Genomic DNA, 21,595 nt, shown 5'->3' with positions numbered 1-21,595 from the left:
AAAACTAACAAGATTTTTTTATGTATATAAATTTGAAAGAAAATTTAAAATTAAATTAAAAAATAAAATTTTACATAAATATTAATTAAACTGGTTCGGTCCAATCCGGGTTTTTCGGTTTAGTCCACTCCCAAGACCGGATAGAGCCGGTCCAGGTCCATAATTTTGATAGAATTCGGTTTTCAGTCTGGTCCGGGTCTTTGACAACCCAGGTCAAAATTCTTAGCCTTTATTAAAAGATTTTGAGTTCAAAATAAGCTGAAGGCTACTAGCCCAAATGCAACGAATTTGGATAAATTACTAGTTTATCACAGACCTTCAAAAGATCATAATTTGTTGGTGAACATAGTACCAGTACTTTATCTTATAAACTGAACAGAAGTCTCAAATCTTATCAATGTGGAACTGAGGTGTTACAAACTCCCCTACTTAAACTCTTGACGTTCTGGTCAGACCCGAACAGACAGGCCGTTCCTCCCTAGTCATTGTTTACTGGCTGGCTTTGTATTCTCAGCTCCGGATCTTTATCCATTGTGGGATAATACCACCAGCCATCGTGTCCCCACCTCCGGTAACATGATGAATTAAGCTTTTGAAAGTCAGCTGTGATATTATTATAACATCCAAACCCATAACCAAATGTATATCGGGACTCATCAACCCAGCACAGGTCAATTTGAAAAAACTAACAATTTATTAGTTGTTGACTTTTATCTATAAAGGCCACATATACTCTTATTCTTATCGATGTGGGATATTATAAACACCCCATTTTATTCTTTTATTGGGTCGATGTCCCCGTGTGGAACCTGGACAATTCCTTAACACTTCCGGTCAGACTGAGTTTCAATACTATATATGATAAATTGGTCAAATTCTGAACCTTTTTACAAAATCTGGTCAAGTTCCCATTTTGAGTTTGAAATAAATCGAAGTTTCCTAACCCAAATGCTGCTAATCTGTAAATAACAAGCCCATCACATGCCTCTAAAAAATTATGATTTGTTGGTGCATATTATAGTAGTAATTTATCTTATAAACGGAACAGAATTCTCAAATCTTATCAATATGGGAGTGTTACAGGGCCGATCCGGTACTTGCTATATTCTAAACATATATTAGTTTGCACATTATCTATTTTCTAATTATTAAAGTGAAGTTCAAATCCCATAAAAACATGTTGAAATTCAACATTATTATTTATTTTTTACAAGAAAGTAAGAAACAAATAAATAATCATGTTTTAAAAATTTATATATTAAAATATAAATAACAATATCAAAATATAAAAAATTATCCGTGCAATAGAGTGATTACATGCTACTAAACTAAAACTGATTTGAGAAAAGTGAGTTGTAGCCTACGGGCGATCATAATTGAGCTCGAGTCTAAATTTTCAGGAACCACGAGTTTAGTTTTTGTTTATCAAATTAGATTTTTTTATCGAATCCTATCTAATTTTTGACGGAGTTATCAAATTTTTTTTATCGAATTTATGAAAATATAGACTTGATTTTTTTAAAAAAAAAACTAAACACATTTCTATGTAATTGTTTTATAGATGCACTAATTATTTTATATTAACTTAAATCCCGTGCGATGCACAGGTTCCCGTTTTTATTTAAAAAATTTATTTATCTTTTTACATTATAATTTTAAAATATTTATATAAATATATATAATAATTATAAAGTTATAATAAAAATAATACGATAACATGTGGTCGTAATTTAATAGGATAAATAAACTATGTCCAGTAGTTTATAAAAATGATACGATAACATGTGGTCGTAATTTAGTAGTATAAGTAATTTAATTCTAGTAATTTAACAATTTAGTAGTTTAGAGAATATATAACACTATTTATTTATTTTTTTAATAAGTAAAATTAGGGAATAACCGTTGAACCAAATTATACCTCATTTCGGTTATTATAATATATACTAGCCTATAACCCGTGCGATGCACGGACTGATTACAACATTTGTAATTTTATTATTTTATATCAAAATAATTTAAGAAAAATAATAAGTATGTATTATTGAGATTAATGAAGTTAAAATATTTACATATTATTTTGTATGTATTATTGATAGGGATAAATAAATTATGATAGTATAATTAAATACTGCATTAATTGTACAAGGTGTGGACTGCTAGGCCCAATAAGAAGATGTATGACATTCAGACCAGAAAGGTTAACATACTGATCAGGCCTGATGGACCAGATCAGGTCTGATGGAATAAAGAAGGCCCAAAAGCCCTAATTATTAATTAATTTCGTAATTAATTAATAAGGAAAAAATCAGCTGTTGAGAAAAGTCCTGATAAGGATATAAATCCTTATAGATTAGCCTAAAGGGGACCTAAAATGATAAGGAATCAGTTTCCTACTATCTAGGACTCCAAAGTTCATTCTAATTATGAGACTTGCCCACCAAGTCTCCTATGCCAAGTTCAATTCAAGGACTCCCAACATCTATATAAGGGGCCTCACCCCACAGATCAGAACTACGTTTTTTGGCTTGATTCTCTAATTCACAGAGATACGTAGGCATCTCGTAAAGGCAGAATTAAACTACGAAACACGAGAGCAACCATTAAAGGGCCTGAGCTCCCGAATCTTAGTAATAAATACAGCGAATAATAACTTTAGTATTTTATCCATAACAATTATATTATTGAAAGATTCAAAATTTAAATAGTTAAAATCTCATTAAGTCTTTCTACCACGACCTCCGCTTTACTGTGCGGATGCAGTGCCTATATGAAAGTGATATTTTTGAATAGCAGTGGTGTATTTGAATGATTTTGTATTGTTTTTCTTAATATTGATTTTTATTTTTTTCTTGATTTATTAATTATTTTGTTATATTATAATCTGAATTACCAAAATTAATCTTGAAAGTGTTTGGTTCCTATAAAAGAGGTAAAATAGAAGTCGAGTGTTTTTAGAAATTAAGTTGGATAATATTTTTTAATTAAATTATAATTGTTTAAATTTTATTTTGGAAGGTGTTAACAGACTTTTTAGGAAGGTGTGAACCAACCAACCAACCAAATTATCACATGTTTTGCTTATAATAGTATAGTATATACTAGCCTAAAACCCGTGTGATGCACGGATTACACATATACTATTTAATATTATATAATTTCTCGAAAAAAAATATGAATTGAATTCTTAAATTTATTATTTAAAATTTTAAATGATATGATTTCATGAACCAACTGACTAATTATAATTATAATTATTAAATGAGAGTAATTAAGTAATTTTAGCAAGTATCGATTGACTACAAAATTTTTAAATGTTTTGTTTATAACCCGAGGCCCATTATTCCGACTTTTTAAGTCCGGATCAATAAGATAATTTGATTTTAGCCCGAAATATCAATTTGAATAATATATAACTTAATATGAATTAAAAGTTAAATTGGTAAAAAAAAGAGTTAACTTTTATATCAATTATAATGATATAGAGTTGTATATGAAATAAAGTTTAAATTGTTAGAGTAATTTGACCTTGATATTAATTAAAATTAGAATTAATTGATCAACCAACCGACCAACTAAAATGAGAATAAATAAGTAAGGGTAACTTAGTAATTTCAGCAAGTATGGATCGACCGACTATCAAACTTTTAATGTTTCGTCTATTATAATATAGTAAATTAATATAGTATAGATATAGTATAGAAGTATAGATGTACTATGGTAACATAACCTCTGGTCCTTTCTAATAATACTATTACCTTCAATATCAAAAACAACTCATAAAAAATTCACAAGTCTACCAAGTTTGCTTATAATAAAATAGAAGTTCATTAGAACACTAATTACATCTAAGATGTTGTATGAAAAGGCTTGAATTTCTTAACAGAAATGATGAGCCCATGAATAGATCCAGCAGCAGCTAGTAGAGACACTATTAAGCAAAACAAACTTAACATCTGCAGTCTATTCCACGCTCCAGAAAATCTTGGAATTTTCTTCTGTGCAATATACATCTCTATCGGAAAATAAACTGTCATCGGCCAGAATATTATGGAACCAAGAAGACCGACAAAGTCGTTAAAGAATGGGAAGATCATCGCTAATACAGTTGTAAGTATCACAAATGACGTTCTCCAAACTAAGCGAAAGAAGTTGAAGCTTATTTTGCCATTCATAGTTGAGTATTCCTTTGTAATGAAGTCACTTTTTGGCCATTTTGTGCTGCTCCAACTTTCAATAAATGCATAAATTGGCTGTGAAAATACCTGTTTAGAAAAGTAAACATTGCATGCAATAATTTAGATGTGTAACAACAAAGGAAATATGTTAAAAATGCTGCTATTAAAAATTTCACATTAGTGAGAGCCAGAAGTGACATATGGATGTTATAATTACCTGATAAGCTCCAACAAGATGCACAATAATGCAAATATTAGCAAAATCCACAATCCAGAATGGTTTGAAAGAACTGAATCCGGTTAACAAATTTCCCGGTGCATCATTTCCAAATGCAGCATAACCAATCAGACCACACAACATGTAGAAAAAAGTTGTTACAAAGATCGCAAGTGAAGTAGCTTTCTTCATGACTTTGTTCTCAGGTGGAACTGACTTTAGCGTGTCCTAAATTTGAAAAAGCAGAAAAAAATTGTTACAAATCCTTAGTGATAAAGAATAAAACAAATGAATCATACGAAAGGGCTTGTTGATTACTTGGATATTGGTTAGAAGAGGAGAGAAAGCAAATGCAAAAGCAATATCTCCCATGCCTGATAGAATTTGCCATACTTTATCTTCGCTTGTTAGGCCTTTCCAGCCAACAGGTATACCAGTTAGACTTCTTACGATGTGTCCATTTCCTGTATATATATGTACAAATAATTAAATTATTGATTTATATATAGATGTATATATAACATCAAGACATTTTATAACAATAAATCCATCGTTTTGAAATCAATGTTTGCAACTTGCTTAAGTGCTTTTGTAAGTAAGAATAATAATTAACAAACTTTCAAGACTTGAATTCAATTGTACAAAAACATAAAAAAAACTTGATTACCTTGGATGATCTTGGTCAATGAGAGAGCAATGCCTATAAAAGAGTATGCGAAAGACATAACAGCAGCAATTAGGGAGAGAAATGCTAGGTTGTGAAAGTCCGGTATCTGACTGAGAACGATTTGTATAACCCCGTAAATAACCATGAACCCATTTTCGGATGTATGGCAAACCTCCTTAGAGCCGCACTTAATGGCCCTGTCATGTATTTGAAATATTTAAAAAAGTCATGCACAATCACTAAATCAATTATGAACTGAAGCTAACTGAAGAAAAACTGATGCTAGTTCAAGGATCTGTCTAGTCGAGTTTGCTCGTTTTAAACTCCCCCCACAAACTCCCAAGGCCCAAGAAACATTCTGATATGTGTTATAAACTATGAACATGTGGTTTCTAGTATATCAATCTGTACCAATGTTAGAGATCAATTTTTACCAGTGTTTTAAGTGCAGTTATAATTTGGTTATGTACAAAGCTTTTAAATCAATTGAGGCAATGTGATCGATGGTTGTTAATGAGCTGCGTTAAAAAAAGAAAAAGAAAAAATTGTATGAAGCTTACACCATGCTGGTAGCAGTAATGATAGTGTATCCAATAGTTATTCCAAAAAGAAGGCTGTACTGAGCTATACCACTCAGCTGAATTTGAAGCCCACCTGTAGTACGCGTACATTCACAAGCAATAATCTAGTTAGTCAAACCACTAATACAGTAGAATGTAACACTTTAATTTCAATACATTAGATTTGTAAAAGAAGGGGAAGAATCAAAAGTATCAACACTGTGGTTCGTGCAAATTAATCATTAAAACTTGTTAAGCTGTTATGTAAGCGCACTCACCATCAACAAGTTGGCAAATAAAGGGCTGGTAAACTAAAGAGCTTTCAAATGATTGTATATATATATCACACACTTTGGAATTCAAAACGTGCTATTCATTTTTTACTTGCACTATATACTTGTATAGTTCTCCTTTGGAGGTTGAGGCCCCATCTTTGAAAGATCCACTCAAATTATTAGGCAGAGACAGAATGAAAAATAGCAGCATCTCCGATTGGCTCTAAATTTGGCTAAATGGAAATAATTTTATTTTACTTTCTATATTTTTTTAAGAAAAATGTTACCATAAAGGACAGCTCAATTTTTACATAGATGCAATGTTAGGTGCAAATGTTTTTTAATATGCTTATATTTATTTTTTGTTATGAATATTTTTTATAATAAAACTTGAAAATAATTATACACATTAAAATATTCAGAAGATATACAGCTTGAATATCAATTGAAAATTATATAGTGCCAAATACAATCTCCAATCCCAAAAGTAAAAATCTTAGCTATAGTTTCAAAAATATTTGTCTCTATGCAAAGAGTCAAATGCAAAGAGTTTAGAAATGATGTTACAAATTCAAAATAGTCAATATCCATTCATTATGATCAATGTAAATGTAAAAATGTAGATGATGCTACAATCTTATCTCTACATTTAATAGTATAACAAAATTGCTGAAATATAAATGTACAAAATACAAAAATGAAGAATAAATAATTATGACGGTTTTTAATGTCAAACATTTTTTAGAAGGGAGATACAACCATAACAATGTATAGTGTGTTTTGACCGTATAGTTAGAAAAATGAAGAATAAATAATTATGACGGATTTTAATGTCAAACACTTTTTAGAAGGGAGATACAACCATAACCACATATACTCCCTCTGTTTTTATTATTTATATAACGTTTAACTTTTATGCACACACTTCTAAATATTTTGACCGTATAGTTAGAAAAATAATTTTTATTTTTTTTCTTTTTATGAATAAAAATCTAAAACTAAAACTTTAATTTACAAAAAAAATTAAAAATATTATTTTATATACGCGGCCAAAGGATTTAAAATTATGTGCAAAAAAATCAAACGAGATAATAAAATTTGAAAGAAAGTAAAAATGGAAAGGAATGGTACCAAGATTAGCATTGACAACATCCATGTAAGAATAATTTCTCTTGGCGGTGAGAGGATGACGATAGCAATCGGAAAGAAGATGAGAAGTAAACAAAGTGACGAGGGAGAAAATAACGAGACAAACTGTGCCTGCAATCCATCCCAGTTGCGCAACTGCCCATGCCAATGATAAAACTCCTGATCCTATCACTGATGTTATTATATGCGCTGCTGCTGTCACCATTGTCCCTGCAACCATAACATACATCCATCCCCCATCAATTTTATTCAACAAAATTAATCATATATATATATGGAAGAAGAATCAATGAAGCATACCAGTTCTTTTTTGGCGTCCATCATCATCAAATTTTGAGTTAGCATCTCTTGCTTCCACAGACATACTCATCTTCCCCCTTAGCTCTCTGCAACAAAATGTGTAAGCAAAATAGAGACAAGTGACAACAATACACAAGTAATACAAGTGCAGTGTAGAGGAGGGTCTTATATAGATAAGGGGGCGGGGTGATAAATTAATATTTTGTATTTATTTCGTTAATATTTTTTGTTTGTAAATAACTTTAGGGATAGTGTGTCAGTCAAAATTCAGCTACTGTATTGTTACTCCCTCCGTCCCAATATACGTTTCCTTTTTTGACTTTCGGTACTGTTCACGGTAAGTGATTGACTACTAATTTACGTCTAATTTATAATATCACACATAATCATGAGTGATCTCGTTGGATTCGTATTTATCAGTACTTTAATACAGTGAAATTTTTATATTTAATACTAATACGAATTTAAAGATATTAACGATTAAAACTGTGCATTGACAAACGTGTCCAACACAAATAGGAAATATTTTTAGGGAACAGGGAATAACTAACACAGGCCACAGCACTTGCGGATTTACAACTATCTCACCCAAAATATAAAACCCATATAAATTACTCGTGCAATAAATATAAGATTGAGTTGTGCGGTTGGAAATACTATTATAATAGGAGTCCGACTTTGTGTCATTATTATTTATGCTTTAATTTATTATCAGATAACTCGATTTTGTTAGATTCTTCCTAAATTTTCTTCTCCATTTTTTTTTCAGAAAGTCTTCTCCATTAAATATATTTCTATTCATTCAATTCATTTTATCTCAAATGGATGCCCTTCCGTTAAAGATAAAGAATGGAAAGATACTATACAAATATAAGTAGGAGAGAGTAATAATTGGTTCAACTTGATTTTTGAATAAAATTGTAATTAAAATTCAATATTATTGATTTTAAAAATTGAAAATCACAACCGTAACCGAATTATCGATTTCGATTTTGATTTTAAGATCTCGATTTCAATTGTAATAAGTATATAATGTTCTTCTTAGATTTATTAACCGATCAGCAAATGAAGTGTCTCATTTTATTATGAAACATAATAGTTCAATAGATGGACGTGAATTTTAATATGTATTGATGCAAGGTTTACAGCATTAATGAAATCGCTTCTTCCTTTGTCAAAAAAAAAGTTAAAAAGAAAATTAGTATATTGAAATTACATGTCAGTTACATATATTATCGTTTAATGATATTTACAAATTTTGAAGAACTGATATATTAGTATCAAATGTCGTAATATGGAAATATAAAGATAATTTAAGATTTAAACATAACTTTCAGAATTTTCTAAAATTTAGTGTCATTGTAAATTACTCCCTCCATCCCAAAATGTTGTTCCTATTTTGATTTTTTGTACTATTTATAGTAATCGATTGACTTGATCTATAATATCAAATATAGTCATAATCGTGATTTTGTTGGATTAATATTTATGAATATTTTAATATAATAAAGTTTTTATATTTAATATTAATATAAAATTAAAGATATTAATAATCAAAATGAGAAACGTTTGTAAGGACGGAGAGAACAAGTGGTAGCAGCACTAAATCCTTGTGCGGTGTCCGCACGACCGGCTCTATACTCCGTCCAAAACGCAACACAAAGCAGAGGACAAAGAGAACTTACTTTTCTTTTTCAATAAATATTCCCCACGTAGACCTTCTTTCTGGTCTTCACCTTTTTCTATTCCTTTCTTTTGTGATTACAACTTTTTTAATGTATATACTCTTATTCTTTTTCATTGGTTCCCTTCAAGTCTACAAAAGTCTTAATTCCAATTGGAATGTTAATTATTCCATAATTATTTCATTACATTTATTATTCTAATACCTGCATTCATGTATCCCTCCCTATTTTAAATTATTCTTGTGCGAATAACCCTTATCCATTTCCATAATACTCCGCATACAAGAATAATAATATTGTTAGACTAGACCTGACAAAATGAGTCTGAATCCGAAAAACCGAACCGAAATTCAAGAAATCGAGATTCGAATCATACAATTCGATAATTATTCGAAAACTGATTAAAATCGATCCGAAAAATATTTGAACCCAAAATTTAACCGAAAATGATCTGAAATACAATATCTGATTATAACTTGGAACCGATTAAAACCGAATAATATATTACCTGAACCGAATATGACCCGAAATAAGCAAAATTTATACTTTAAACAATTTTATGCTTATGATAACATACTTATTTAATCATATTCTTTTGTAAAAATACATTATATTACATTAAAAATATTAAATTAAATAAAAAAGATGTTTTTAAAATCTCAATAATTTAAAAAATAAATAAGTTATGATCAGAAAATATCCGAACCGAATTTAATCTCGAACATAATTTTGTTCGATGTTTTTCCAAATTTTATCTAGTTTTAATCCGAATTAGACCCGAACCGAATTACATCCGATCTGATCCGAATGATCTTCAAATATATCATAATCTGAAATTGATCTGATCCGAAATTGATCTGATCCGAAACCGAACCGATTATCCGAATTATCAGGTCTACCCATGACCATCTGTATGCTAAAACCAATATTTACGGTGATTTGATATAGCCGTTGCTTCCGTTGGGGACAGTAATAATAGATTTTTTGACGAAAAACATTTGAAAATTTATTTGGTAAATTATAATAGATGCTTTTATAAAACCTAATTTTGACTATAATAGCTGTTTTTATTAAAAATATTTTTGGCGCAAAAGTTGCAGTAAGAAAAAATAAAAATAAGATCCGTTTTTCGAAACTACTATGCAGAAGTATATGCTGATTTTACCATCAAACGTTATCAAAATTATTATTTTTTATAATTTTTATATCAAAATATGTAAATATTAAAAGTATTATTAAATAGTTATCTGAATTTTTCAATTGTACCCTTCTCACCGACACTTTTTTAATAGTACAATAATTTTAAATAACAATTTCAAACATAGTCTTAATTCCGTGAAATCAAATGTACACAAGGGTAATTTTGAAATACCAAACAAGGGGGGTTTATATGCCAAAAAGATGTTATTTTATGTGTTCGACATAAGTTATAGTTCTATCTAATTAGGCCGAGTCTTTAATTATTGAGTTCTATTTTTTTGGCAGGGAGTTACATTGAATTGAGAATAAATTTTTTCGAGTTCAAAAATTTACGCTCAAAATTAACTAGATGTAAGTCGGATTGAGTCGAGTTTGTTAAGAAGTTTTTTTATTCTGAGCCAAGTTTGAAATATTCAAATTATTAAAGTATTTTTCTTTGAAAAAAGTCCAACATAATATTATAAAATCTAATTCATTAAATTACATTTTAATCAAATCTAATTTATGTCAACCTTGTTAAATTTCTTGAAAAAATTTAAGTATGAGTTGAGTCAATTAATTCAATCCGGTTAAACCCGTTTATGGTGTGTTTGGTTCAACAAATCTGGGTATGAGGTATCGGATTGTAATGGATAAAACTCATATCATGTGTTTGGTTAAAAAAATTTGTTTTAAAACCCATTCATGAAACCAGTTATGAGGTTTAGAAACCCATGTGAATAGGTGGGTATAAGCTAAATCAAACTATTGTGTATCATTTTCATTATTTTCTCAACTCTTTCTTTTTAACTAAAGTATAATTCTTTTTTTAGCTCTAGTTTTAATATTGATGAATAAAAAATGTGAAGATATATTTAATTTTCTTAAATACTACGTAAAAATATTTATAAACTCATATTTTAATAAGAAAAATTATCAAAAATACTAGCTTTTTTTATTTATTTCTTTTTGCGATTTTACTATCTTCTAATTTTTTTGGCAAAAATATAGAATCAACCAAAATCAAGCAGACATACAATTAGTTGAATCAAGTTTTTTTTGTTGCATTTGAGGTTACATGGAGTGGCATAAATTCGTCGAAAATTGCATCTAATTGAATCAAGTTGCATTAAACAGTATTTTCGTAAAAAATTTGGAAAATAGCATTTTTTTAAATAAAAAAAGTATTTTTGCAATTTTTTTTAAAAATTATATTATATTTGTAAAAATATCTTTAGCCTTATGTATTTTTCAAAAAAATTATATTTTTGGCCTTACTAATTATGATTGTCAAGTGATCGTGTATACTTTTAGATTTTAATATTAAAATAATGAATTAACAAAAATTAATAATTAAATGTCTTTTGATTCTTGATTCCAATTAGTTTATCAACGAGATATATTCACATCCTATTTTGAACCAAACAGGTGATATCAAGTATCAAGTTCCAAACTCATATCAGCTTAACCCGATTCCTGATTCCAACCCAATACCACCCAACGAACCAAACGACCCCTTAAAGAGTTCAAGTTCCTTATGTTTTCGGTACCATTAGCAAAATAACAAAACGGGGTCCTTATAAAAAATAATAGCAATTTATTTATGATGACGATTTTAAACCAGAAACTTAAAAAAAATGTCCAACAAATTAATATTTCATTATTTGATAAATAATTTTAAAATTCGTAAAAACGTGTGTCATACAAATTTTCGGAGATTCAAAATATTAGTGATGGATTATCTCTATATAAAATTTAAAATTGTAGAAGAGTGTAGTAAGATTATAAAACAATCGGAGAAAGTATCAATTATTTTTGTGAGTCCGATTTGGAAATATAGTAGTCTATTTGTCAGCACTGTGCTGCTGTGCTGTGCTTGTTTGTAGACTTGGAGCTAAAAATATACTAGTAAAACTACTGAAAATCTGAAGTCAGTTATCAGATAGAAACTGCACAACTATAAAATTTCACAAGCCATAAGTTGAAATTTCTTGTCAGCTTCATAATAACTTTACTAAAATCATGAAGAAAGATGGTAAAGATAAATAAAGGAAAATACTATATTATTACATCAGGATACATTTTGGAATGGCTCATATTTCTGAACAGAAATCACAAGGCCATGAACAGAACCAACAGCAGCTAGAAGAGATACTATCAGACAAAACAAACTCAATATTTGCAGGCCATTCCATGCTCTCGAAAATCTTTTAATTTTTCTCTGCGCGATATACATCTCTACTGGGAAATAAACCGTCATAGGCCAGAAGGTAATGGCACCAAGAAGGCCAACAAATTGGTTGAAGAATGGGAATACCATGGCCATAACTGTTGCAACTATCACAAACACTGTCCTCCAAACCAACCGGAAGAAATTGAAGCTCAAGCTTTTATTTCTTGAAAAACTGATAGAGTACTCCCTTGTTATAAATTCACTTTGAGGCCACTTGTTTATGCACCAACCTTCCACAAACGCGTAGATTGGTTGACAAATTACCTGTTTAATATTTGCAACGGATACAAGAGTTCAATGAGATATTTGCTAAAGGTTGAACAAGCTGATGAAGAATATTTTCAGAGTTGAAATTTTATATCACCTGATAAGCTCCAACAAGATGAATAATAATGCAAATATTAGCAAAATCCACAATCCAAAAGGGCTTGAAGGAACTAAAGCCGGTTAACAAATTTCCTGGTGCTCCATTTCCAAATGCAGCATATCCAATTAAGCCGCATGACAAGTAGAACACAGTAGTTACTAGGATTGCAAGTGACGTGGCTTTTTTCATCACTTTCTTCTCAGGTGGACTCGATTTCAGTGTATCCTGAATTTGTTGTGAGAAAATTAATTTGTCAAGTTAAGATTTCGATTGGTACTCAACAGGTTGACTAGATATAACTAAATAAAAGGGGGGATAGTATCTTGCCTGAATATTAGTAAGAATTGAAGAGAAAGCATACGCGAAAGCAATGTCTCCTATGGCAGAAGAAATGTTCCATATCTTATCTTCTTTTGTCTGACCTTTCCAACCAACAGGTACCCCTGCTAGACTTTTCTCGAAATGACCTTCTCCTTCATAACCGAGAAAAAAAAAGAATCGACTCAAATTTACTAATACATGTATGAGTGTAACTTCTAAGTATAAATTGTTGAGTAATGATGCTGTTATGTACCAAAGAAAAAGAAGAAGAAAAAGAGTACTTGACTGGATCACCTTGAATGATTTTGGTTAGGGAAAGGGCCATGCCGATAAAAGAGTATGCAAAAGACATAGCAGCAGCAACAAGGGAGAGATAGGTGAGCTTGTGGAAGTTGGGTATTTGACTCAAAACAATTTGCACCACCCCATAGATCAAAATGAACAGATTGTTTGATGAACCGCAGGCCTTGTCATTTCCGCACTTAATCAGCCTAAATATAAATTCATACATATCGAAATAAATACATTTAAGTTGATCTAATCAACCACGATAACACAGACACACACATAAACTTTTGTATGATGCTTACTGGATGCTAGTAGATGTTACGATAGTATAGCCGATTGTTAGTCCAAAGAGAAGACTATACTGAGCAATTCCACAAAGCTGGATTTGAAGTCCACCTGTATCCGTATAGATCCACGAAAAACGTAACTTAATTCAGAAACAACATCCATGTAAGATATATAAAGATAAAAAAAGGGGAGATCAAATATGAAGACCTAGATTAGAGTTAACAACATCCATGTAAGAGTAGTTTCGCTTGCCAGTTGGGGAAGAACGATAACAGTCAGCGAGAAGATGAGAAGTAAACAAAGTGATGAGGGAGAAGAGAAGAAGAGAAAATGAGCCAGCAAGCCAACCCAGTTGAGCTACAGCCCATGCTAATGATAGAACTCCTGATCCTATCACTGACGTTATTATGTGTGCTGCTGCTGTAACCATTGTACCTGTCCATGTAACTTACTACTATTATTATTATCATTATGGAGTTTTAATCAAACAACTCAACAACATTTTGTACCATTTATTTGTTCATACAGAGAGATGTTGTGTTAAGCGTTACGTATATAATATATATTAATATTACCGGTTCTTCTTGGACGACCATCATCATCCAACGCTGGGTGATCATCTGCGGTTTCTTCCACATTACTCATACTCTCTCTCTCTCGCTCTCTCTCCCTTGCGTGTGTGATATATTTGAACAAAACTTGTATTTTATGATTTGTGGGAACTGTGAAGCATATCTCTACCAGTATTTAGGGGGTCATGATAAAGAGACGTAAGAGGTTGTTAATTCATTTCAAACCAAATAAAGCCCAACCTGTTCACTTACCCATATTACATCAACTTTTACCAAATCAAGTTTATCTTTTTATATCCGGTAATAATAATTGAGTAAGAAGTTATCTATCCATGCTAGTATTATTATAGTAGGTGCGAGGTTTTCTAAAATTTACTTCTTTGTAATATATTTTTTTAAATTTTGAGGTACATGTATATTATTATACCGGGTAATAATATCTTTTTATATCGAGTAATAATAATTGAGTAAGAAGTTATCTATCCATACTAGTATTATAGCAATGTGCGAGATTTTCTAAAATTTACGTTTTAATTTATACTTTATTATAATAGACGAAACATTAAAAATTTGTTAGTCGGTCGGTCGGTACATACTGAAATTACTAAGTTAACTCTATATCATTATAATTGATATTAAAGTTAACTTCTTTTTTAACCAATTTAACTTCTAATTAATATTAAGTTATATATTATTTTAATTGATATTTCAGGCTAAAATAAATTTATCTTATTGATTCGGACTTAAAAAGTCGGAATAATGAGTCTCGGGCTATAAACAAAACATTTAAAAATTTTGTAGTTGATCAATACTTGCTAAAATTACTTAATTACTCTTACTTAATTATTCTAATGTTAATTAGTGGGTTGGTTCATGAAATCATATTATTGAAAATTTTAAATGACAAATTTAAGAATTCAATTCAATTTTTTTTTCTAGAAATTATATAATATTAAATAGTATATGTGCAATCCGTGCATCGCACGGGTTTTAAACTAGTAATAATAACTTTTAAGGTACATGTATATTATTTTTTCTGATGTTAATGTAATATTATTTTTATTTTTAAAAATTTTGTGGAAAAATGGTTGCATAGATATTGAGAAATCCAGGGACATTGAATTTAATTACTTTATTTGCGATTTATATTATATAACTATCATATATATTATTTTAATTAGATATAATTCGTCTATTAGGTTTCGTAATAAAGGATAAGTTTATTTAAATAAACAAATAAAAATAAAATTTTTAAAATCAATTGAAAAAAGTTCTTGATAATATCATAAATAAAAAATAATTACATTGTTCTAGTTATATTCAAACACCAAAATGTAAAACAATGTCTTAATACAATTCTATATATAATATAATTAAAAGTTCAACCAATCATTAACTTTCATTCTAATACCAAAATACGAAAGAGTGATACAAACGTAGATAGAATATGATTAAATGAAAACTAGTCATATTCAACGGATATTGTATTGTATTCTAGTGTTTGAATATAAGTAGAACAATGCAATTATTTTCTATTTATTGCTATATAACATGGAATTCTATATGTATTATTTTTAACCGTTTTTAGAATTTCAGAAACCATGCTTTATAATTATATTTCGAGATTATAATCCTATATACGCCTTTATTAATAAGCGAAACGTCAAAAATGATAATTTAGTTTCACTCATTTTTTGATCCCATCATTTTTTGATTTCACCTTTATGATTCTTGTTATAATTTTAAGTATATTACTTTTTTTTATTCCTATATGACTTATAAATTTATATGTATTCTTTTTACCCATTTTTTGAATTTTAGAAGCCATGCCTTCTTATTATTTTTATAGGTTTTAATTCTATTTTTAATTATATATTTAATATAATAAGTTCATAAATTAGCCCCACTTTAATTGCGAAAAATATAAACCACGACCAGGTAAATATGTCATGTGTTTAAATTGAAATATTTTAATTTAGAACTTTTTAATTTGTTGGTGGCATTCCATTTTAATAAAATGATATGTATAATCCATTTTAATAAAATGATATGTATAATAGATATTGTATTTTGGTTTCACCCTATAATATAATAAAATTTATTTAAACCGTATTATGATTACAGTTTTATTTCAGTAGAACTCTAGATTATTTCTTGATAGATTACTTGGTTTTTTTTATCATAGGAACCGTAGCCGCTGTGCGCATTGGTTTTTTAAAACTCATTTTTATACATAAAAGATAAACCAGTGGATTAGACTAACTTTTTGTGTAATTATTATCAAGTATGAAAATTAAAATCTCAAACACACCAATAAATTTATGAGTTAAAAGTCATGAAAACAATGAGTGCAGTATGTTGATATTACTATGAATGTAGAAAAGTTGGTAGCAAAATTTAAAGTCCAAAGAAATAGTTGATCCATATGAAAGTCACTAAACAAATATACAGACAAGACTTGCATCAAATAATGAAACAGTGGGAATGAGATTACATGGATGTTAAGTTAAGAAGAAACAGATTTCAAAGCCCCAGCTGGTTCTTTTCTTCTTCTCCGAAGCACAACAGAGAGTGCATAGGACTGGCTGGAGCACTGTAAAAGAAGGCCAAGCCTCCAGGACTAGAGCAGGAGGAGAAGCCTTTCGACCATGTTTGTATCATTCTCGTGTCCATCATCATTGTTGGTATGAGGGTCAAGGAGATGGAGGCTCTATTTGTCACGATTAGGACACAACACTGTCCTCCACCCTAGCTCCTGGAACTCTAAAAATTAGCTTGACGTCCCACACAAGACGTATTTATCTAACACAAATTTGAAGAAAACAAAACAACTAGCAATTTTTATGCGACTTAAATAAAGACACAGATTATACACAACTGAACTCTACTCAACAATCATTCCTGAAGGCTGTGGCAGCCTGTTAGTAATAGGAATTAATATATGCATAAAATTAACAAAAAACAGAAAGGTACTATTATTATATACAACTATTACTCAAAAATTCTCCTTATGAAAATCAAACTTTGTGGCTGTTTCCCGGGAGAATTCATGAGATAGCTGCCTCAGCTCTGGAAACAAACTGCGGGCACCCGAATAGAACACTCCTGTAAGTAAAACAAACACAAGTATTATACTTTCTATGTTCAACACAATTCAACTGGAATCATTAATCTATACTCTTTATACCAGTGTGTGCTTACCAACTCGTTTGTTAGGATGATTAACCGCAACATGCTCAAACACATTACGCCAATTAGGCCTAGCAAAATGAGTCTTGATGCGCGTCCCAGATACAACATCTACACCATTTTTAGCATGCTGGAAGGTCTGAAGCATGGTTATCAAAGCAGACCGCGCGTCTCCTTCTTCATACACACTTGTGCAGTAATTGTGCACCTCAATCACCTGCTCTGCATCATTTTCCGCAACTTCATTCATCATATTTTTAAACCACTCAAATGAGCCTTCTTCGCGAGTCACCCAATAGAAATATACTCTTGTAGTGTTAAACAAAGTGTGATTTGTTATAATACGGCTTTCATTGGATCCTGCATTATCTTCCTTTTGTTGTTTGATGTGGTAAAGCACATCTTTGACAATGCTGATTAAAGGGGTTGCTCCAATGCCGAGGCCAACGAGTAGGACAATGTCATATTGTTTGTAGTCTTGTGCTGGAGCTCCATAGGGACCATCAATCAAGAACTTTGGTACTCTGATAATTCATACATGTCATAAAAACATATAAAATTGTCTAAGATTACAAGTGTGGAGTAGAGAAACAAGTGATTGAATATGTACCTATGTACATTATGACTTGGTTGCGAAAGATCTTCCCTTAGAAGGCCGCTTTGATTAATTCCTGCTGCAGGCTGATGAACCTATGCATATATAAATGAACCGCGAAATTAGAATGCTTTCCTCCATTTCTATGTAGCATATCCTACTACACCACATCATTATGATCATCCCGAATTTAGATATTCTATGAAAATTCAAAATGCAGTTCGAAGGTGACATTTTGAACAAGTACCCGACATAACAGTGTTTTTAGCTGTGATGTCCAGTCACCTGCTGTTCGGATATGGACGCTTAAATGATCATCTCCTGGAGCCGAAGTAAGTGAAAATGGATGCCTAAACAAAAGTACATTTCGTATTTTCAAAGTAAACGACTATAGTATCCATAAATGAAGGTGTTAAATGAAGGTCCCAAATGGATCTTATGCTTACCATTCAAATGGTGAAACTTTTGAACAATTCACGAAAATATATTGCCCGCTGGCGTAGTTAAACCGACGAGGCTTAGTGAACTGCAAGGATATTACGTTTCCTGGGTATATGGCAACCTGAAAATCCAACAAAATAATGTATTAGTTCTTTTAAAAATCCAATCAGGGCTGGTGCAGATACTACGTTTAAATGTTTTTTAGACTAACATTTGAAGTAATTTGTTATTGTTACCTTTAAATTTTCCACAGTTCTGTACCCGGACCTAAATGCTCGAATCATTCGTTCAATGCCATATAAGATCATCGGAATAGCAAGATACATCCATGTCTGCAGTAAAGACGATGCATGTTAGAACAATCTACAAACACTAAAACAACAATTGTCGATAGCACATGCAAATATCGCTAACTGCACTCACTGTTTTCGTATACCATTCCTCTGAAAGGTAAATGAAAGTTCCATGAATGATGAGAAGGACATAAACTATAACAAACAAATGATGAGAAAACCAGAAGGCATTGTATCCGGTAAGGCGTTTGATCATTTTGGGGAGGTTAAATCTGTTTTGTCGAAACCAAGGATTGGCTAACACGAAAGCTATTGTCATTAGTACCAACATTGTCATGCCAGTCCAACCCTCAGTGCCACTTACAAACCACCAGTAGTCATTTGGCCTGTGATGACCAAAGTAATGCTCCATTCTTTCATATTGGTTATCAGTGGAGTGGAGTAGCCTGGGGAAATCACATGATAAGTGTGAGCTAACATGTAGGCCTGCGCCAATTGCGATTCCAGTAGAAACCACCTGAGAAAACCTATTCAATTACAAAATGACCCCCACATTGCACTAAAGAGAATGTGCCAATATAATGGGATACCTTATGAAAATTGACATTATCGTCAAATGGAATAACAAGCCCCAACTTAGTCCTGCTTCTCAGCCAAGTGATAGTGTTTCTGCACACCGGTAGAAGGATAAGGGCCATGTTAAATTTCAACGTCTCAGCGCTCCCCTTAGCAATACAAACACAGTAGCCCATCACATCAAACACAGCCTTATGTTTGAACTCCAAGAATTTCCATGAAAATAGTCCTGCACATACTAGAAGCCACACGCAAAGCACCCAAATTCTCTTCCAATTGTCATGTATGAAGTAACCAATTCTCGAGTATCCTCTTTTCATTAAGTTTTGATCTTTGCTTAGGACAAGTTTATCGCTTATTAATCTTCGCAAGTCCTTACTTTCCGTAGCAGAGAAGGCCGAGTCATTTGGAAGTCTCACTAGCAGCATTTCAACATTATACATCTACGTGAAATGTTGTACAAAATCTTTTAGCTTCATTTACCATTATCAAGTCAGTGCATAACACACACATATATAACTGTATATTATACGAACCTCGACATATCCAAGATTGCTTGGATCAAGTTCCTCCATGATAAGAGCAGCATACTCATCTGCACTCTCCACTATCTTTGTCAGCTTATTTGCAGAAGCACTCAATGTGATGATCTGCATTAGTTACCAGAATTTAATAAATTTTTGTTTTTCTGCATAATGTCTGAGTCTCATGACTTCGGAGAAACCTGCCCCTTGAGAAATAAATATTAACAATTCTTATCGAAAATTTATTATATGAAAGTGCATATTTTATGAAACAATAAAATCTCAGAAACCGAATGTGACAAATGATTTTATAACTCATGACATAACTCACTTAAGTATATAGCATCCCCAAAAAATTATTATTTCTGGATCTCTCGAGTTCCCTGTATGTTCTGCAGAACAATTTGTATCAAAATATTCTGCAAGCAGAAGGACTCCAACATAATATAATTGGTACTCTATATATAGTTCTCAAACTTATATCGTAATAGATTCTTATTATTCTGCAAGCAGACTCTTAAATAAATATTAACATGTTGTGCATGTTTTACCTCCTTAATTTCATCTTGAGTGAGTCTTCCATCAGCATCCTTGTCTACCCTGCAGCATTTGGTATTATTGATTCTCAATAAATATATTCAACCATCTTCAAAATAAGTGTACAAACCAGATACACTTACATGTCAAAGAAAGTTTGGAGCCTAGTATCAAAGCTTGTGTCTGTAATCTGATTCCAGAATTCATGCAGCTCATCTTTAGTAACTGTTAATGAAATTATTCCCCGTCTTCGAGCTAAGGCATCAAATAGTTCCCCCATAAACTCAATAGACTCCTTCATTCCTGATCAAAATATCAATCGCCACCACCAAGAACACTTGCATTATTAATACAGCTTATTAAGACTAGGCATTGATATGAAAAATAAATCTTTAAAAGGCAAGAACTTGTTACCTATACATTTGCAAAAGCAAGATCTTGGCAACATGCCATCAACAGAAAGTTGATCGAAACGTGCTTCAACCTCGGACCATCCATCATCATTTCCAACATTATTGTGCATAAATCTCAACCCAACAAGGGCTTGTGCAGTTCCGGAAGGGCAGTGCTTAACCAGCTTGTTACTGGAAGTAATTTTCTTAGAAGGAGAGAAGCTGCTTTTAATCTCTCTTGAAACTTGTCTTAACTTGGATGACAACTGAGAAGATAAAGAAGGGCGTTTAGCTGAACAAGTAGTTAACAGTACAGCTTCTTGATCAGGAGTAGTGCTCTTTATGTTATGCACCACAGCAGAATCATTTGCAAGATCTACAGTTATTTCTATGTAGGGATCGTTTTCCCTTGATTCTTCTTTGAATCTTGCACTTTTAAAAGCTACTAGCCCAGAGCTCCCATGGCTTTCTGCAGTAGCCTGCAGTTGAGACTCTTCAGTCTTCATATTTTTTAAGCTTCTCAGTTTTAATTTGCACTATACTAATTTTTAAAAAATTATAAATTACTAGTATTTAAAAGCATGAAAATCTTATCGTTTATTTTCTTTGTCCCATGCATGCAACATTTTCCATTTACGCATGCTACGTACGTATAATTTCCATTCACGCACCAACACATTCTTTTAATTTTATAATGTGCATAATTTTCCAAACAACGATAAATACTGGTAAACTAGTGTAAACTAAATTAATAGTCCCTAATTACATCTTT

The 21,595-nt window shown here is 31.1% G+C and overlaps 3 protein-coding genes across 4 annotated transcripts; all 3 read right to left on the bottom strand.

Moving 5' to 3' along the window:
* Positions 1–3,749: 3,749 nt before the first annotated feature.
* On the bottom strand, positions 3,750–7,492 carry LOC141663858 (amino acid permease 6-like). Its single transcript, XM_074469702.1, has 7 exons — positions 7,344–7,492; positions 7,026–7,253; positions 5,620–5,713; positions 5,060–5,256; positions 4,711–4,856; positions 4,393–4,620; positions 3,750–4,262 (listed from the first exon to the last, which is right to left on the bottom strand). Exons 1-7 carry the CDS (start codon positions 7,411–7,413, stop codon positions 3,846–3,848), a joined length of 1,380 nt encoding a protein of 459 aa, XP_074325803.1. The 5' UTR covers positions 7,414–7,492; the 3' UTR covers positions 3,750–3,845.
* A 4,738-nt stretch (positions 7,493–12,230) lies between these two features.
* LOC141667459 (amino acid permease 6-like) lies at positions 12,231–14,474 on the bottom strand. Of its 2 annotated transcripts, none has more exons than XM_074473963.1 (7): positions 14,280–14,474; positions 13,912–14,139; positions 13,719–13,812; positions 13,423–13,619; positions 13,135–13,280; positions 12,805–13,032; positions 12,231–12,704 (listed from the first exon to the last, which is right to left on the bottom strand). In XM_074473963.1, the coding sequence occupies exons 1-7, from the start codon at positions 14,347–14,349 to the stop codon at positions 12,279–12,281; spliced, it is 1,389 nt and encodes a 462-aa protein (XP_074330064.1). In that variant the 5' UTR covers positions 14,350–14,474; the 3' UTR covers positions 12,231–12,278. The 2 variants fall into 2 exon arrangements, with proteins under 2 accessions (XP_074330064.1, XP_074330065.1); XM_074473964.1 differs by having other exon boundaries at positions 13,135–13,274.
* A 2,695-nt stretch (positions 14,475–17,169) lies between these two features.
* On the bottom strand, positions 17,170–21,329 carry LOC141667371 (respiratory burst oxidase homolog protein B-like). The gene is made up of 12 exons (XM_074473828.1): positions 20,846–21,329; positions 20,575–20,734; positions 20,446–20,494; positions 19,907–20,020; positions 19,385–19,813; positions 18,925–19,311; positions 18,738–18,833; positions 18,507–18,622; positions 18,308–18,410; positions 18,076–18,155; positions 17,478–17,989; positions 17,170–17,381 (listed from the first exon to the last, which is right to left on the bottom strand). Exons 1-12 carry the CDS (start codon positions 21,327–21,329, stop codon positions 17,272–17,274), a joined length of 2,640 nt encoding a protein of 879 aa, XP_074329929.1. The 3' UTR covers positions 17,170–17,271.
* Positions 21,330–21,595: the final 266 nt, after the last annotated feature.

Source organism: Apium graveolens, chromosome 6 (assembly GCF_009905375.1).
Source record: "Apium graveolens cultivar Ventura chromosome 6, ASM990537v1, whole genome shotgun sequence".
Taxonomy (NCBI): domain Eukaryota; kingdom Viridiplantae; phylum Streptophyta; class Magnoliopsida; order Apiales; family Apiaceae; genus Apium; species Apium graveolens.
The sequence above is the reverse complement of the archived record's forward strand: the minus strand, read 5'-3'. Positions and strand labels throughout refer to the sequence as shown.

Excerpts from the sequence above, each read along its gene's own strand:
- LOC141663858 (XM_074469702.1), bottom strand. The coding sequence starts at position 7,413 with ATGAGTATGTCTGTGGAAGCAAGAGATGCTAACTCAAAATTTGATGAT. Across the intron at positions 5,714-7,025 it reads TGTTGTCAATGCTAATCTTG|GTGGGCTTCAAATTCAGCTG; the intron begins GTACCATTCCTT and ends CGCGTACTACAG. Across the intron at positions 4,621-4,710 it reads CTCTTCTAACCAATATCCAA|GACACGCTAAAGTCAGTTCC; the intron begins GTAATCAACAAG and ends TTTCAAATTTAG.
- LOC141667459 (XM_074473963.1), bottom strand. The coding sequence starts at position 14,349 with ATGAGTAATGTGGAAGAAACCGCAGATGATCACCCAGCGTTGGATGAT. Across the intron at positions 13,620-13,718 it reads GTAACATCTACTAGCATCCA|GCTGATTAAGTGCGGAAATG; the intron begins GTAAGCATCATA and ends ATTTATATTTAG. Across the intron at positions 13,033-13,134 it reads CAATTCTTACTAATATTCAG|GATACACTGAAATCGAGTCC; the intron begins GCAAGATACTAT and ends CAACAAATTCAG.
- LOC141667371 (XM_074473828.1), bottom strand. The coding sequence starts at position 21,329 with ATGAAGACTGAAGAGTCTCAACTGCAGGCTACTGCAGAAAGCCATGGG. Across the intron at positions 20,021-20,445 it reads CTCAAGATGAAATTAAGGAG|ATCATCACATTGAGTGCTTC; the intron begins GTAAAACATGCA and ends TAACTAATGCAG. Across the intron at positions 18,411-18,506 it reads AAAGTTTCACCATTTGAATG|GCATCCATTTTCACTTACTT; the intron begins GTAAGCATAAGA and ends ACTTTTGTTTAG.